Raw genomic sequence first — 18,704 nt, forward strand, 5'->3', positions numbered from 1 at the left:
TCAGAAACAGTTCATAACTTCCCTTCAACTCATTCATGTCACCTAAAAGGTAAACCTGTTTCTCCATCACAGCTCTGATGATTCAGTAAGGACATCTCCTGGTTTCATCTTCATGTTTCCCTCTCACCAGATAACCAAACCGACATCATGACCAGCAGTTTTTTTGCAGCTGTGGCTCCAGCAAACATCAGCTGATACTAGAAATTAATATGAAATAAATTCTAACAACAGCTGATCAAGCTTAAACGTGCTGCTGCTGTTTAACATGAACTCCGCTGGTTTCCTCTTTCTGATGCAAAGTGGGCGATAAACAAACAAGAGAGACGATCAGCTGATCATTGATCAGTTTTCATGATTGAAGTAGAAACGGGAGAGGGAGGGGGAGAGAATGAGAGAAGAAGAGGCAGCTGTGCAGCAAAGACACAGAATAACTCCAGCTTTGTGCCTTTTTCATTGTAGCTGAATTACGGGACTAACTGTTCCTTTTCACCTCAATAAGAAATGCGTAATATTTTCTCTGAATACCAGATGAGACGGTTGGCAATTCTAATAACTTATGAACAAAATAAAGTTCAACATCATTAACTTCATAGCACCCACCCAGCTGTATAGAAACTCTGTCATGCTAGCTAGTATGCAGTACGGAAAAAGTCAGAATAACAAAAATAAACTCCACCTAAACTTGGTTTATATCTGACCCAGAGAGACTGCAGGTCATAACTTCTTACCTGAAGTTCAGTTCACACTTGGACCGGCGGCTGCCTCGGGTCTCTTTTCCTTCTGCATCCCCCTTTCCCTCCTCCACCTGCTGGCTTCCACCACTTGCTAATGTTACTGAATCTGTGGAAGCTCCGCGATAGCCACCACACGAAGTAACGAGTAACGAGCCTATCTAAATCCCAGTAACGACTAACGCATTCCTGATTTTAGTATAATAACTAGTTACCGTGCTCGTTACCACAATAATAACGTAGTTACTGTAACACGTTACTTAATAACGCGTTAGTCCCAACACTGTGATTGACAAAAACATTAAATGATCATGTTTATTTTCACATCAATGTTCCATCGGTCCTTCTTTTAGAATAAGTTTAGAAATGAAAAATACTAATAACACACCAGGAAAAAGCCAACAGCACGAGTCCTGAAAGGCTTAAAGAGAAAATAAACGCACAAAGAATGAAACAAAAAGGCACAAAACCTCAAAACAAGAGTGAATTAAATCTGAGCGACACACAAAGATGCTAAAAGCCCCAAACATGAACCTGTGAGGTCATTAATACCTGTGTGTGTGCATGTTTACATGTCTTTGTGGGGACCAAAATGCCCGTCCCCACAAGTTTGAAGACATTTGTGAGACTCAGAATGTGGTTTTAGTGTCAGGGACAGTCAGGTCAGGGTTAGGCATTCAGTCTTAATGGTTAGAGTAAAAGGCTGAGGAGAGCATGATGTCAAATAGATGTCCCCACAAGGATATGAAAACACAACCGTGTGTGTGTTACTGTGAATTTGTGAAACAAGTGAAGATTTCAGAATCAGTGAGAAATGTTTCACTTCCTGTTGGTGAAGAAGAGCAGACTCCTCTTCAGCCACAGAAATGAAGAAGCTTTTATTTTGTCAGCCTGACAAACACGAGCTCAGCCACGAGCAGAGGCGACCCTGCAGAGGTGAAGGTCACAGTCAGAATCAGCGCCAGAGAACCGCACAAGGACGGCCTCATTGGTCACGGCTGAGTTCATTATGTGATGGTAACAAGCTGATTATTACAGAACAGGAAACACACGTCTGCTCATCAAACACCAGCTGCTGCTGCTTTTATCAGTCTGACAACAAAACCTCACAAGAAAGAAGTTTTTGTGAGTTTGCAGCGTTCCTCTAAACTGAAAACTAAAACAGACTGAAAATGGGAACACGCACCCACACTCGAGAGTCAGGCAGCTTAAATGTGTTTGTCTTCATCTGTAGTTACGTTTCATTGGCTGGAAATGTGCTAACTGGAATCATTCATGAGTCCAGATGAATAAAAACAAGTGTTTACTGCTCCACGCTGCACGAATCTGAATCTAAATCACTCAGACGCGCCCACGTAGGCATTCCACTAAAACCATGTGACCACCTTCACCTTTAAACCTGTCGTGAATATAAATTTAGACTTTTCACTTTATTTTGAAAGAACAGATTTGCAGGAAGTGCGGCTGCTGCAGAAACTCTTCACTTTTCACTGGCTTTAATCTTGAAGGTTTCTCCAGATGTGGAACATTCATGCTAAACATTCAACATCTGACGACCGTCTCCGTGTAAAACACTGACAAACTCAAACTTTATACGGTAACTGACAGATTTATTCCTCCATTTTCAGGCATTTCACAATGAACTTGGATTAGTTTGATGATTTTATTCACGTTGGTGAATAAAACCAGCCAAGAGGCTGATTCCTGCAGAAGAGGAGGCAGAGTGGAGGAATCTGCAGGTTCTGTCTCTAACACACAACCAGAGCTTCAATCATAACGAGCACATAATAAAACCATGATCCCCCTGATCGACTCTTTTAGCCTGTTTCCTCTGGATCGAACAGGATCTAACAAACCCCAGCTTCTGCTGGGACACTGGTCAGCTTGGGGGGAAAAAGATGGCTGCCGTGTTGCTGTTTCCTTTCTTACACCAGGGTTATACTTCCTGTATCTGTGGGTCTGAGTTTTTAATCAGAGGATGAACTTAAAGCTTTCAGTCTGCTCTACAACCCACCACCTATCCACACGTCTGCTAAGTGGACTGGAAATCAGTAAAACTTCTACCAGACTTTAGAAAATATTGCATTAAGATGAGCAGACAGATTTTAATCTCAGCATCGTGCACACAGATTTTTCAGGACACTGGAAGAGTTCCTGCCGTGGATTTAGATGTTAGTGTTGTGTGGATGATCCCATTCTGTGATCTTTGTGTTACTAACACTGATGACACCACCGTTATTGGACTCATCTCGGACGGGGATGAGTCTGCCTACAGGAGGGAGGTTGAACGTCTGGTGTCCTGGTGCAGCCACAACAACCTGGTGCTGAATGCCCAGAAGACAGTGGAGATTATTGTGGACTTCAGGACGCACACAGCTCCACTCCCCCCCATCATCCTGTCTGACACCCCCATCACCTCTGTGGACTCATTCCGCTTCCTGGGTACCACCATCACCCAGGACCTGAAGTGGGAGCCCACCATCACCTCCGTCATTAAGAAAGCCCAGCAGAGGATGTACTTCCTGAGGCAGCTGAAGAAATTCAACCTGCCAACACGGACGATGATGCAATTCTACACTGCAATCATCGAGTCCATCCTCACCTCCTCCATCACCGTGTGGTACGCTGGAGCCACTATCAGGGACAAACAGAGACTGCAGCGTGTTGTGCGCTCTGCTGACAAGGTGATTGGCTGCAGACTCCCATCTCTGCAGGACCTGTACACCTCCAGGACACTGGGGCGTGCAGCTCGGATCTCAGCTGACCCTTCTCACCCTGGACACAGTCTGTTTGACCTGCTCCCCTCAGGCAGGAGGCTCCGGTCCATTCGCACCAGAACCTCTCGCCATAAGAACAGTTTCTTCCCCTCTGCTGTCGGACACATGAACAATAACCGTATGACTGTTCCCACCACTAACACATGACCCTATGCTGTGTTCACTGCATCATTCCATGTTTGGCACTGATCACCACCTGCACTCATGTATATATCATGTATATATCTATCTACTTAGCACTTTTAATTCTTATTCTTATTTTTATTTTCATGTCTATTTAAGCGTAATTTATGGCAGTATGTTTGCACTGAAGCACCGCAGCAATTTCCTAATGTTGTAAACCTGCTCAACATTTGGCAATAAAACCCTTTCTGATTCTGATGCTGATGCTTTTACACTTTAGGACCCTCGAGACCTCTGCTGCTCAGCCGTCCTGATCGCTGCCTCCACTTTAACCAGAGGCTGTAACCTCTGATCATTTCACCTGCACCGGCAGTAAAACTCTTCTCCACAACCAAACGTGCCATAAACCCGTCACAGCTTCATCATCAGCTCAGTCTCAGCAACATGCAGACGACCGAGCAGCAGAAACTCTGCAGGGAACGTCTGAAGTCTGTTCTTCAGTTTTCCCAGCTCACTGTTTATTGAACATGAGACAGAAAAATAACTTCACCTTTAATGTGAAACTTTTATCGCCTGTGACATGTTTGCAGGAAGTTTTCATGCTGTGATTTAGTGTCACATCCATAAATATCACTCAAGGTAAAAACTACAAGTCCCAGCATCCTCTGTGTTTAGGGAGGAGCAGTGAAAGTGAAAGTGTTGATTCTCCGTTCAGAGCAGCAGGAGGAGGAAGGTGGAGCTGATGCAGGCGAGTGTTAACATGAATATGTTTCTTCTTATGACATAAAATAATTCCACACTGTTCGTGTCTGTGGGTGAAACGTGAGGCCGGTCGGCTCCTCTGAGCGCTGGTTTCCTGTAAGTAGAGAGGAAGTGAGTTTAGCTGAGAGAGCAGGAGGAGAGTGAGAGCTGTGCTGAGGCAGGTGAGTGTTAACACCGCTCTGACATTACTGTGTCTCTGTGGCGGGAACAACAGGCTCCGTCAGTGGAGGCAAAAATAATCAGACTTTGGTTTTTCAAAGGAAACTACTTTATGTTGGGAGAAGCCGCGCGCTCATTGGATAACGACTTGTCAATCTCAAGTTATTAGCCAATGAGCGCGCAGGTTCACAGTAAGACCCGCCCTTATCACGACGGGTTTTAAAACTAAAATGGCGACAGAAACTCTGTGAGTGGAGTTCACTTTATGAAAGTGCGACGTTTGAGCCACTTCCTGTTCTCAGTCCCGGCGTCCTGATCACCGAGGTTTCTGTTGCTCTGATATCTGATATCGATTATATCGGTAAACAGGCTGTAGGCAGAAACATCAGGTCTGATCTGAAAATCCCTTCAGAAACAAACTTTAAGAGTTTTATGTCCGTGAGGCTGTAAAACTGTAACGTGTCCTGTGATCTATAAACGCTCTGTGATGAATAATCTGAAGTCATTTTGAGCCTGACAGTAGTTTCCTGTCACAGAGCAGAAGCTGCAGACAGTTTTTGGCACCTTTATATTTAATTTATTCCAAAATAAATCAATAAAGGTAGAAAAGAACTCTCAGTGACATTAAAAATCTATTTTTAAAGACAGATGTGACCAAGTGCAACAAATATAAGATGAGATTAGAGCTGGGCGATATATCGAGTTTTTAAAACATATCGATATATTTTTATACGAGATATAAGATGTGACAATATCCTTTATATCGATATAGTCTATGTTACGTTATAATTATAGTTGTGGAGCCGCAAGTTTGCCTCTCTTTCGTCCACTTTTGTCTCTACGCAACGTTACTCCGCCTCGCCTTCACTGAAGACAACTCCCCCTCCTACCCCATCGCTTCACGTGCAGGCAGCGACAAGACGGACACGGCAAATCTCCGTTAACGAGTTACTGCGCATCGCCCCATGCGTGGGGCTGGACGGCGTCAACGTGCTAACGAGCTAACCGCGCTAACCCTAAAATCCTTTCATTCTCTCAAAAGTTGATAGCGCGCCTTATGTATGAATTCTGGTTGTGCTTGGTGGCCGCGAACCGATTTTATGTGGTACACGGCGTTCAGCAATCTGTCAAAAATGTTTGAGTACGACTTTGGTAAGCTACGGAGCTGCACCGCTTGATAGATTGTCGGCGCATTACGGCTACCGAGGAGCTTCGCGGAGTGATACGTACTGTGCATCAACGTAATATTACCGTACTGTGTGTGTATAAGGACCATAAATGGCACCTGTAAGAGACGTGGTTATGAAGCGGATTTCAAACTCCAGGCTGTCAGTCACGCAGTAAAACTTGGGAACAGAGCAGCTGTAAAATCTGTCTGTCTTTGTTATTACGCTCAGCGTCTTTTAGTTTACATTTTGACTGCACAATTGTGAGCTCTTTGTTTAGCACAAAAACAACCTTGTTTTTCTTTTATTTATGGAGCATTATTATTTAATGAATGCTCATAATTTAATTTTGAGTAATTTTTCATGTACATCTGTGCTGTATGTTAATAAAAGTGCCTGTGTGACATCTGGGACACAGCTTTAACTAAGAACTCTTTTTGTTCTTACTTTATGGCTTAAAAAAATATCGAGATATGAATTTTGGGTCATATCGCCCAGCCCTAGATGAGATGTTTACAGATATTTGAAGTATTGATCATATGTAGAACACAGAGCAGGTCCAATAACAGAGTCATCCTGCTCACAAACAGCAGTTTGGTTTCATGAGCTCACTTCCTGCAGTGATCCTCAGCTTCTCTCCAAAGGAGCCGTAACATGTGGGCTCCTCACCATGATGATGATCCCAAACACACTGAGTTCCTTCATCCACCTGATCATGTACTTATTAAATAATGTGATGGTTTTGGTGTTTTTTAAAGACTTTGAGCCTCTAAAATAACTGGTTTGGACTTTAGGGCCAAAGCTCCAACATTAGAAAGCCGTCAGTGTGATGCTTCCAGTACAACAGCACCTCTGAGTGTGTGTGTTTACCTCTCAGACTAACTCCACCCTGACATCAAGAAGATGGAGGAAGAGGACGGAGCAGCATCCAGCTGTGTGTCTGTGAGGAGTGACGGGGTTACACAAACACCTCCACCTTACAGTCATGGACCTGCAGCAATAATGTAAGAACACTACTAACTTTATTAGTCATTTCAACATAACCATGACAGAATCATTGATCTGTGATTGGTTCAAACTGTTTGATCTGAGTTTGCTTTTTATTGACTTGTTTTCTTGCTAAGATCTGAACTCTGTAAGTTTAAGTGAAGTCAGTGCAGCAGAATCAGAGAGAAGAGCTGAGAACAAACTGAGTTCATTCAGAGACAGAAAAAACCGCTGATGATTGGCTGACCTGTCAGCGTTATGAGGCAGACACAATATCACAGAGGGATCAGCTGATCATATGGCTGTCAGAGAGAACTGATCAGTTATTGATGTTTGTGTTTGCAGAGGTCAGAGGTCACAGTCTCCAGCATCCAGCTGTGTGTCTGTGAGGAGTGACTGGTCCAAAGAAATATTTCCTCCAGACTTCAGTGATGAACCTGCAGCAACAATGTTCTTCAATCATGGAGCTCAGCTGACCATGTAAGAGAGCTGCTGACTCAGAGTTCAAAGGTTGTTTCTATAAATGTTCTACCAGTGACATCATAACTTAACCTAACACTGGTCTGTGTATGAAGTATCATTTAGTGGCAGTTGTTAAAGTTGTATAATGATGATGCTAGTTTGGGGTGTATTTTCCTGCTGATGCAAATGCATCTACTTTGCCCTTTGTCTGGTGCTTTGGACAAAGACGTCCAATGAAACTCAGAACAACACAGTTTGCACCACCAGCAGGCAGAGGAAGTGGCTGACATCCAGAAATCCTACCAGTGGCTGAACAAAGCTGGACTGAAAGACAGCACAGAGGCACTAATCATGGCAGCACAGGAACAAGCTCCGAGCACAAGACCCATAGAGCCCGGGGTCTACATGGCTCTTTTTGGGGGGGGTTGTGTTGTATTAATAGTGACTTTGTTTCTTTGGACCAAAATCTTTTGTTTTTCAGTTCAGTTGCAACATTGACTAACACTAATGCAGGGGTCGGCAACCTGCGGCTCTTTAGTCCTTACAGTGCGGCTCCTCGTGGTTTGGGAAAATAAATTAGAAGTATTTAGCTGAAGTGTATTTTATTTATGTTCTTTTTTAACTTGTAGTTCTAAATTGGAAGATTATTGTGATATTGAAATATAAAAAGAAAATTATATTTTTTATTTTTTCATCGTTCAAATAAGCGTCACACTCGTGGAAGCCGGTGTACCCGCCGAAACGCCGTGCATTTATCGAGACTTTCAGCCCCAGGTAGGCCAATTATGGATCTTCGGATCCACATTATGTCAGCAGCTGTTCTCCACCGTGAACTATGTTAAAAACAAACACCGCTCACGCCTCACAGACGACAGCTTACAGTCCTGTAAAGATGAAAGTGACTTCGTACAGCCCCGACCTGCAGACGCTGTGCGCAGAGGTTCAGGAGCAGAAGTCCCGTTGTAAACATATCACGGCAGACCCGACGATGTTTGCATGAACACGCTTTTCAGCTTCTCTTTATTGACCACTTTTCACACACGGTTGCTGTACGCACACAGCCGGCTGTAGCTTTGCAGCTCACAGCCCGACACACACCAACACAACAGCACAGACGTTAAGGCGGCGAGGCGTGATTGCGGGTGCCGCTCAGGTGCGTCCGCCTCCCCTGCAGCGGCGCTGCAGACCACGCCCCGCCACACACATTAACCAGGTAAAATACATATTTAGGCAGAATTTTGCAAATATCTATTTTTCATCTTTCAGCAGCATAGAGCTTTTTTTCCAATTATTTTTTAAAAGTCAGGTCAAGGCTCCAAAAGCCCAAAGGAGATATAAGGGTGGCGGCTCACAGCAGTTTTTGTTTGCTACATCATTTTAGTTCAGCTGGGTGTCTTTCCTTTGGTTATATTTCTTTAAGAGTTCAAATGTGTTCATTACATAAATAACATGTAATTTTCTCTGTAGCACTTCATGGATTTCATAAGCAACACACCTTAGTTGTTCACACAAAGCATAAAGGTAAAAACAGTATATACAGTGTTCTCTTCATTCTAGATGTCAAAAAGTATTTGTGGCTCCCAGTGTTTTCTTTTGCGTGGAAACTGGCTCCAAATGGCTCTTTGGGTCCTGAAGGTTGCTGACCCCTGACCTAATGGTATATTTTTTTTAGCTGGATCGTTCTATAAAAACATGAATCAAATCTGAGAAAAGTTTCCACCTGACCTGTTGAATGTTATTGAAGCCAGAAGTTTGCCTTCATACTGTGTTTCTTGCATGCCTTTTGTGGTGTACTAATTGATGTGAAATGAATGCAATGTGGTTGTATTTGCAGAGGTCAGAGGTCACAGTCTCCAGCATCCAGCTGTGTGTCTGTGAGGAGTGACTGCTCCAAAGAGAGACCTCTAAACTTCAGTCATGAACCTGCAGCAACAATGTTCTTCAATCATGGAGCTCAGCTGACCATGTAAGAGAGCTGCTGACTCATTTACGGGTGTTTGAAATTCTGTGACCACTTTGTAATTTTAGTTTATATTTTTAAAGTGTTTTTATTTGTAGTTGCCTGTATTTTTATTACACTGTGTGTAACGTGGTGGTTTGTGCTGTTTGGGATTGTTTTGGTGTATTTGTGTCAGAACATCAGATAAATGATTTCATCACATTTTAAAAGAAAGTATCAGGATAATAATCTGAACTGAGTCATCAGAAATAGAAAGATGGTCTCAACAGGCCACTGAGCTGATCTCCAAAGAAATGCAGAAGATTGAAGAGTCCGAGGCTGTTTATTTGTCACAGGCATCGTCATACACGTACAACACAGTGAAATGTGCTGAGCTGCTCCTGTGACTGGACAAAACATTAGAAACAATCATTAAATGAAATAATGAAACATTGTGCAGATGTAATGTTAAAGTGCTTTGTGCCACATTAGCACAGCATGTACTGACAGAGCAGTGCAAGCAGAACAAAGCAAATGAGCAAAGTGATGTAAACAGAGTAACTGAACAGAGTGAGCAGAGTAATATCAGCAGTAATGAAGCAGCAGGATCAGTGTAGCAGCGTGTGACGTCATAATGAATCAGGTATGATCTGAAATATGACAGTGAGACAAGAACATGATGTAAGGTCCTGTTTAAACCCTGATGGTGATGCTATGAGGGGAGCATGTTCTGATTTAGGACTTGGATGGTCTGAGGATAGAAGCTCCTCTCTGTTTGTGTCCTGATGGTGCAGAAGCTTCTGCCTGATTGTAGAAGGAGCTGAAGCCAGCATCATCCCAGAGGTGAAGCTCCTCTGTGTGCAGACCTGAGGTCAGATTCCTCCAGGCTGATGTTCAGGATCTACAGAAACGTGTGGTTGTAGTTATTGCTGCACTGTGTGCTGACAGCAGATACTCAGAACAAAGCGCTGCACACGTGTTCTTTACAAACATCTGTACATATAAAATATGGATCATGGCAGTGAATGAACACGTTTCTGTCATTTGTTTCATTGGCTTCTTTTTTCTGCCTGTGTTCATGTGATTAATGTCTAACACATAAACAGGTTTGTAATCAAACATCACATCATCAGGGAGGCATCATGAAACAAAGTTACTGCTGGAGGCTGAACTCAATTTGGTGGCAATGTTCAAAAATATCACTCAGATCATTTCAAAGCTTTTAGTTCTTCTTCTTCACTTCTGTAAAAGAATAGAAAGGAAATCAGAACCCAGAAGTTCACTTCCTGATGACTGAACTCTTTCAAAATAAAGCTGAAAACTCTGAATGTGACACCGCTGCTCCACCACAGTTTTTAGAGGAGGTCAAAGGTCAGTTGAAAGTGATGGATCCCAAACTTCCAGTACATCCAGTGAAGGACATAATCAGCTCTGTGATGAAGGCTTTTACTGTGGAGTTTGTAGGCTGATCACTCTGTGTTTAATAAGACAGGCAGGAACAGCAAAGGAAACTTGGATTCTGAACTCAAACACAAGTTTCTCCACTTTGACTTTTCTCTGTGACCATCAGAGCTTCTGCACAGTGTCATCAAATCTGGATGTTTGTCACTGACAGTCAATGATTTTAGTGATAAAGAAATGTGTTCACAGAGGGAGGAAGAGGAAGAGGAGTGGTGTCTGTGAGGAGGAGCAGCTGTCCTGCTGTGCTTTGTGTCAGGACGTCCTGAAGGATCCAGTCTCTACCAGCTGTGGACACTGGTTCTGCAGACAGTGCATCTCCTCATACTGGGACCAGTCTGCTTCATCAGGAGACTGGTCCTGTCCCCAGTGTGGAGAAAGATCCAGAAGCAGAGCTGGACTGCAGACAGCCAGTCAGAGCAGCTGTGTACAAAGTAAGACTGAACATCTGTCTGCTGATGGACTCATTTCTGAAAACTGGACTTCTTGTTGTTGTTCAGACATTGAAGAGTTTTCTTTCTGTTTTTCTTTCTTTCAGCAGATGTTGGTCTGCAGGAGGTTTTAGATGAACATAAGATCAGTCTGAGGAGGAGATGTGAACGTGTGACTGAAGGAAGTGATGAAACAGGAAGTAGAACCCTCCTCAACAGGATCTACACTGAGCTCTACATCACAGAGGGACAGAGTGAAGAGGTTCATAGCCAACATGAGGTGAGGCAGCTGGAGACAGCTTCCAAGATGGACGCCCTCCATGACACTCCAATCAGGTGCCAGGACATCTTTAAAGCCTTACCTGACCAACAGAGACCCATCAGAGTGGTTCTGACCAACGGCGTGGCTGGTGTTGGAAAAACCTTCTCAGTGCAGAAGTTCACTCTGGACTGGGCAGAGGGCTTGGAGAACCAACATGTCAGTGTGGTGGTTCTGCTTTCATTCAGGGAGCTGAACCTGATCAGAGAGGAGCAGTACAGTCTTCTGGAGCTGCTCCATGTTTTCCATCCAACATTACAGAAGGTCACAGCAGAGAAGCTGGCTGTCTCTCAGCTTTTGTTCATCTTTGACGGCCTGGATGAAAGCAGACTTTCATTGGATTTCACCAACAGGAAGCTGCTGTCTGATGTCACACAGAAGTCATCAGTCAGCCAGCTGCTGACAAACCTCATCCAGGGGAATCTGCTTCCCTCGGCTCTCGTCTGGATAACTTCCCGACCTGCAGCAGCCAATCAGATCCCTCCTACATGTGTTGACAGGCTAACAGAAGTACGAGGCTTCACTGACGCCCAGAAGGAGGAGTACTTCAGGAGGAGATTCAGTGATGAAGAGCTGTCCAGCAGAATCATCTCCCACATGAAGACATCCAGGAGCCTCCACATCATGTGTAGAATCCCAGTCTTCTGCTGGATCACTGCTACAGTTCTGGAGCACATGTTGACTATAGAGCAGAGAGGAGAGCTGCCCAAGACCCTGACTGACATGTACTCACACTTCCTGCTGGTTCAGACAAAGAGGAAGAAGAACAAGTACCACGAGGGACATGAGACGAGTCCACAGGAGCTGACGGAGGCTGACAGGGAAGTTCTTCTGAAGCTGGGGAGGCTGGCGTTTGAACATCTGGAGAAAGGAAACATCATGTTCTACCAAGAAGACCTGGAGCAGTGTGGTCTGGATGTGACAGAGGCCTCGGTGTACTCAGGAGTTTGTACAGAGATCTTCAAAAGAGAGTGTGTGATCTTCCAGAAACCAGTCTACTGCTTTGTTCATCTGAGCATCCAGGAGTTTCTGGCTGCAGTCTACATGTTCCACTGTTTCACCAACAGGAAGTCAGAGGTGCTGAAGGACTTCTTGGGAAAAAAATACAAAGAGTCATCTCTGGATGATTTTTTGATGGAAACACTAACAAAATCCTTCAGGAGTAAAAATGGTCGTCTGGACCTGTTTGTTCGCTTCCTTCATGGCCTCTGTCTGGAGTCCAACCAGAGACTCTTAGGAGGTCTGCTGGGTCAGACAGAGAACAGTCCAGAAACCATCCAGAGAGTCATCAAGAATCTAAAAGAAAGGAAGACAAAATCCTCTCCTGACAGAAGCATTAACATCTTCCACTGTCTGATGGAGATGAACGACATCTTATTATCTCAGGAGATCCAAGAGTTCCTGAAGTCAGAGAACAAATCAAAGGAACTCTCTGAGATCCACTGCTCAGCTCTGGCCTTCATGCTGCAGATGTCAGAGGAGGTTCTGGATGAGTTGGACCTGCAGAAGTACAACACAACAGCAGAGGGACGACGTCGACTGATTCCAGCTGTGAGGAACTGCAGAAAGGCTCGGTGAGTCCAGATGTGATCATTAATATTATCAATTAGTGATAGTTTAGTTACTCAGTCACACAGTAATAAATTCTGCTTTATTTTGTGTTCACAGTGAAGAGTTGTTTTCATGCTTTTAAAAATGTTTTGTTTTTTATCAGAACACTACATTTGTATTATTCTGGCAGAGACCTTGGTAGGAGAGTGCACCTTCACATGTATGTGGGTGTGTAACTGTGAGCTTTTCACCACGTCGTCGGTTTTTAGTCTTACGCTGAGTTTGCAGTCTGACATGTTTTATCTGTGTGCTGTTTCCGCTTGGTCGTGTTAACACGGTGCAGCAGACAGTAATGAGACTGTTGCTCATGTCTGTGCTGCTGTTGGTCTGTTAGCATTGCTCCTTAGGAGAGAAGACTGAAGTGAGACTTTACAAAGAACGTGTTTGTAGTAAAGTGAAACTGTGTGAAACAGTGAAGATGGTCCAAAGCAGCCTCTGTTTGTGCTTCTGATCACTGCTCTTTCTGTCTGATGTTATTGTCTTTATCTGGGCTCTGATTGCACTTTCTTAATTTTTCCAACTAATTATTGAACGTGTGAACAATCACATTATCTGTGACATCATCACCATCAGCATATGTGCTCCAGTTCTTTAGTTTTTCTTTCCTCTGTACTAAAGAGCTGAGATGGACAGCAGTGTGCCAGCATACATCCAAAATTAGAGTCAAAGGTCACTGCAGGTCATTATTTTTATACTGTCACCACTCGTGACTCCGCCCCTTTACAACAAAAGTCCCACAAACAGCGTGTGAGGTCACGAACACACCATAGCATCACCAAGTCACAAGGACGAGGCTCTGACAGGGACGACTCACAGCAGGAAGAGGTCAGTCTGTGCCCGTTGGCAGAGTGTTGGGCGTGATCACGTCGTATCTGCATTATTTGGTACGATCATCATAGAAATGATCAGAAATCATCACCAGACGAGAAGCTGAGCTTTGATTACTTGATGCCAGCATCATCATCATCATCCCTGGTGGTTGGTGACGTGTAGCAGCAGTGAGTGGGCCAGAGTGATTTGTGTGTTTGTTTTTCTTAAAGTGGATTGTTGAGTCATTCTGGCTCGTTTTGGTTTCACAGCCATCCTCCTCACCTGGATGCTGACTTGCCACTTAGTGAGAGCTCTGTGGAGATCTTCAGGTTCGCCAGTATAGTCGAGAGTCACTTTTATTCTTTTGGGACCCGACGCTGGAGATGTGGAGCTCACAGGGGCCTTACTTGCCGAGTTCTTCAGCGTGATTTCTCCACGGTGAACAGGTTTACCGTGGAGCACAAGAAAGCTGACCTTATTGCTTCGATGGAAACGGAGTAAGGCCGAGTTTTAGGACCACGGTAAGAAAAATATTCCCGATCATTTTAAGATAAAGTCGAGGTTAAAGTCAAAATTGTATTTGGAGAAAAAAGTTGAAATGTGGAGATTTGATGTTTCAAGACAAACTGCCAGGTTTGCTGTCCCCTCTACAAAACGCTTTGTTTAGATGAGTTAGTGAAACAAAGTGATCCACCGTCTTATGATAATAACTTTATTTCTAAAGCGCTTTCAAACAAAGTGCTGAACCAATATTTCATCATCCAGTTTTGCAGCATCCATCCTCTTTATTGTATGAAGGTGGAACCATCGATAACCTCGCATCCGTCCATTACAAGACATTTGATTTTGTACAAATCTTCCAGATTTGTGTTTTTCAGCTTTCTGCACCATCCTTTCAGCATCTTTATACTTTTCACCACACTGTGTTTATATAACACATGGATGTGTAACAGGAATCATTTCCCTTCTTTAGCTAACACCACTGCTGAAGTTTCACTGACTCAGAGAGTACAGCAGCTGTGGCACTTTGTCCTGAAACAGCAAATCTCCACATTTCTTCTTTATTCTCAAAGTCATTTTCACCTTTAATGTTGAAATTAAGGACATTATTTTTTCCTTAATGTGGCATGGGCCTTCTGTATAACAGAGACCCAGCAGTAACTAGTGAAGCCCAGTGTGAGGGTCTCTGTCTTTAAAATAATGAGAGCTGGTGATAAAGTGGTGGTGAGGGAATCACGGCTGGGACTGAACTTCGATCCGCCTCCCTGCATCCTTTTTACTTACCAAGAGAGTTTCCACAGATCCTTGTTACTGATGTGTACGTTCAACTGAGGGCGAATGTGGAAGTCGCCACTCAGACCACAGTAACGTCACACCAGACGCTCCCAGTTTATTTTGTCATTTTAATCAATGTACAGTTGGGAGGTCGCTCGCTGACGTTTGTTATGGCTCCATCAAGGAACCTAATAAATCTTTCTGTAGAGCTCTCTGTGGCATGTTTGACTGAAATGTGTTTTATTTGGTTCCCATCATGAAATCTGTCTTAAAGAGAACTAAACCTCAGTGCTGGTTCTGGTGTGGTCAGCGAGTCCATCCAGACCCTTCAAGACTGTTTTTCTTGGACTGATTAGGACTTATTTCAAAATGCTTGTGTGACTTGGATAAATTTACAGACTGTGCACATGTGCACTGGCTCCAGACGTGGGGTTGTCCTGCATAGTCAGTGGTGTCAGTAAATCATTAAGTAAAATAATATGTAACTAGATTCCTTTGAAAGAGCAACCATGGACGACAAAGCTGGGCGGAGTCTGCTCTAAGACACCAAATGAGCAAATGTTTGCTGACCTGTATCAGTGATCACCTTTTTGTTGGCCTGGTCCCCCAGTCCTCCCACTCCCCCTGGTCCTCGGTGGATGCTGTCACTTCCTCTGACACTGGCTCACCATTTATGTTGTGTCAAGAATCAAACGTGAAGATCTAATTTACTCTAAACTCTCTGACTGTTACTAATATAGTCATAAAATATGCAACAACCACTGGAGATGGAGATGAAGCTTCAACTTGCAGAAAATAGTTTATTAAAATCAGTTTGAATAAACCCAAGGCTCAGAGCAAAAGAGACAAAAGCGCCCCCAAGTGGTCAGACTGTAGACGAACAGAATAAACCCTATCAAAGACAAACACGCTGGAAGCATCTTTTCTAACACTCCAGTATTTATTAGCATTTATTATAAATTTATTGTGACTTTGAAGACGTTCAGTGTTTCCTTTGGTATAACGGAGGTCTGACTACAGTCCAGTAAACACACTGATTAGGATTATAGATTAAACTGCTGTAATACTTTCACAGTGTGCAGTGATGCACAGGTCCGAGTGGTTTTACACTGAAATTCTCAACAACAGGAAACTATAAGAATTTGTTACTCTAATAATAAACATAGAAGAAGAAAAACATTTTTCATTTAGAGTTGATGAATATAAATGAATTTGAACTTTACAAACCAATCAAAGACAAACTGATCCATGTGAGTTTATAACAATATTCAAAGGCTGCTGCTGGACACAGACAGGTAACATCATTTTGACTTGCTGTCACCTGGATCTGGAGTCATAAACACTGAAGCACTGAACATTAATACAAGTCTGTTTCTGCCAACTAGTGATAAACCTGCAGACTAATGGCTCAGAAAGCTAAAACGAGCCAATCATTTCTGTGTTTAGTTCCCCTGAAATCAGATGTGATATCAGCAGCTCTGAGTTCATTCATCATTACTGTCCAGTGATGAGATTTCTGCTCCGTTTGGTGACAGTCAGCAGATTTTTCCTGCGTGTGGACGTGAACAGTCGTACCTGACAGCAGCAGGTAGCAAACAGAGATCGTCTTTCCAGCTGGAACTCTTCACTGAGCTGAGCTCATTCAAAATGTTCTGGATTCAAGACAGGAAACAGTCCACATGTGTGTCTTCACTCTGACTCTGGATCAGATCTCACTGACAGACTGTGGACATTATGGAAGCCTAAATGTGACACCATCTTCCTCCTTCATCTGCAGATTAAAGCCAAACAAAGATTCTCATTAAAAGTCTGCAGGTCTGAGAGAGACTCAATCGTTGTGTCATGTCAAACACAGTAAGAGGAGCTGAAGCACAGATGTGAAGAGCAGATGTTCATCAGATTATGACCTCACTCTGTTTTGTCTTCATATACATTCAGTCTGTGTTTATAATGCAGACTTTCTGCTTTTATAATAACACATTTTGTATTTTCTGTATGATCACAGACTGGCTGACTGTGGACTCTCAGGGACTCATTGTGAAGTTGTGGCCTCGGCTCTGAAGTCCATCCCCTCCCATCTGACAGAGCTGGACATTAGTAACAACAAGCTGCAGGATTCAGGCGTGAAGCTTCTGTGTGCTGGACTGGAGAGTCCAAACTGTCGACTGGAGACTCTGAGGTGAGTTCACTGACTGCAGCTGTTGTTGTTTTTCTATATTTCTGATCTTTGATATTTGAAACGTTCTTTAGTTCCTAAATGTTCAGGATGTGTCTGAAGACAAATGTGTCTTTGAGTGCTTTCAGAAATGTTGTGTCTTTCCAAATGACTGAACAACAGTTTTCCTCTTGGCTCCAAATAGAAGTGACAAACTTGAGCAGGGTTCATTTAAAGGCTGACAGAAGTGGAGTGGTGACGGGGAGATGTTTGTCAGGACAGCTTTTCAGCCTCCACAGGTTCATGTTGTGCTCCATCAGTCAGTGAAGATGAAGTCAGTACTGGTGAGGCTGTAGAGTGTGTGAGGGATGTGAATGAGGCTGTTGGAGATCTGATGATAGCAGATAAAAACAGGCTGCAGAGACTTTGAGCTTGTGTGGAAACAGACAGAGAAAAGAAAGACATGAATGTCAAAGCTAATAAAGGTGAAGTTAGGAGCTGTGATGATGTTCATGTATCAGAAGCTGATCGGGCTGCTACAGAGACGACCCACACAGCTGCTGTGGTGAGGTTTGTGTTAAAGCAGAGGAACACAGGCCCAAACATGACAGCAAAGCAGGTTTCAGGCTCTGTGAGAGGATTTCAAACAGAAGCTGGAGAAGAGAAAGGACTACAGAAAGAAGGCAGCTGAGACCAGTCCAAGTGTTTCCATGGAGCCCAGTCTAACATTCATTTATACACTAACGTACAGAAGTGAACGGGAAAATGAATCCATAGTTTCAAATGTAGAAATAGTTCTCAGTTCATTTACAGAGTTTAATACAGTTCATGAGGAAATGTTCAAAGCAGCAGCTGAGAAGAAATCTGCTTCACAAAGTTGGATCCAATTCCAATAGTTTGTGATGCACTTGAACGCAGCGTGAGCAGTTCACTGCCTAACCCCACAGAGACTGTCAGTCTGGACTTTTCTTTATTTCTATTGGCTGTCAGTGAGATTTCAGAGCAATCAGAGACTGTGGGTCTGTGTATGAAGTATAATTCATGTGCAGTTGTTGAAGTTGTAGAATGAGAAATGGCAGTTTGGGGTATTTCCTGCTTTCATTGTCCTGCTTGTGCTGATGAAAATGTTTATTGACGTGTGAATTCATTCTTCAACGCTCGATTCTGCCTGAACAACGAGAAAACTTTGCTTATTTTTGTGTAACACAATTCAAAGTAGGGCTGGGTATCGTCACTGATTTCTAGAATCGATTCGATTCAATTCGATTGGAATCTGGGAAATGTTGCCTCAGACAGTCAGAAATATTATAATTCAGATCAGTATATTTACATATTTTTGTATCTATAAAAGGGAAGCTGGCACTTTCGCGACTTTATCAAAGGTGTGAGCATCACAGCAGAGGCCTTTGTGTCAAAGTAGCTGAAGATAAAACACAGAAAAACATGAAGCTGATTTTCCTGGGATTTTATAAAAATATTCTGCAGTAGATCAAAAACACATAAACATTACCTGATGCTGCTGAAGTGAAGCAGAGCAAA

The 18,704-nt window shown here is 43.3% G+C and overlaps 2 protein-coding genes across 3 annotated transcripts in view; both read left to right on the plus strand.

Annotated features, from left to right (window-relative positions):
* Window positions 1-18,704, plus strand: part of LOC145423961 (NACHT, LRR and PYD domains-containing protein 12-like) — a 943,237-nt gene that overhangs the window by 606,928 nt on the left and 317,605 nt on the right. The window lies entirely within an intron of this gene.
* On the plus strand, window positions 10,481-17,193 carry LOC113016964 (protein NLRC3-like). Of its 2 annotated transcripts, XM_080296806.1 has the most exons (4): window positions 10,481-10,998; window positions 11,103-12,888; window positions 14,005-14,256; window positions 17,016-17,129. In XM_080296806.1, the coding sequence occupies exons 1-3, from the start codon at window positions 10,725-10,727 to the stop codon at window positions 14,234-14,236; spliced, it is 2,292 nt and encodes a 763-aa protein (XP_080152932.1). In that variant the 5' UTR covers window positions 10,481-10,724; the 3' UTR covers window positions 14,237-14,256; window positions 17,016-17,129. The 2 variants fall into 2 exon arrangements, with proteins under 2 accessions (XP_080152932.1, XP_080152933.1); XM_080296807.1 differs by lacking the exon at window positions 14,005-14,256 and having other exon boundaries at window positions 10,483-10,998; window positions 17,016-17,193.

Source organism: Astatotilapia calliptera, chromosome 23, assembly GCF_964374335.1.
Source record: "Astatotilapia calliptera chromosome 23, fAstCal68.1, whole genome shotgun sequence".
NCBI lineage: Eukaryota > Metazoa > Chordata > Actinopteri > Cichliformes > Cichlidae > Astatotilapia > Astatotilapia calliptera.

Coding starts and splice junctions, on each gene's coding strand:
- LOC113016964 (XM_080296806.1), top strand. CDS start 10,725: ATGATTTTAGTGATAAAGAAATGTGTTCACAGAGGGAGGAAGAGGAAG. Junction 10,999..11,102: donor TCAGAGCAGCTGTGTACAAA/GTAAGACTGAAC, acceptor TCTTTCTTTCAG/CAGATGTTGGTCTGCAGGAG. Junction 12,889..14,004: donor AGGAACTGCAGAAAGGCTCG/GTGAGTCCAGAT, acceptor TTGGTTTCACAG/CCATCCTCCTCACCTGGATG.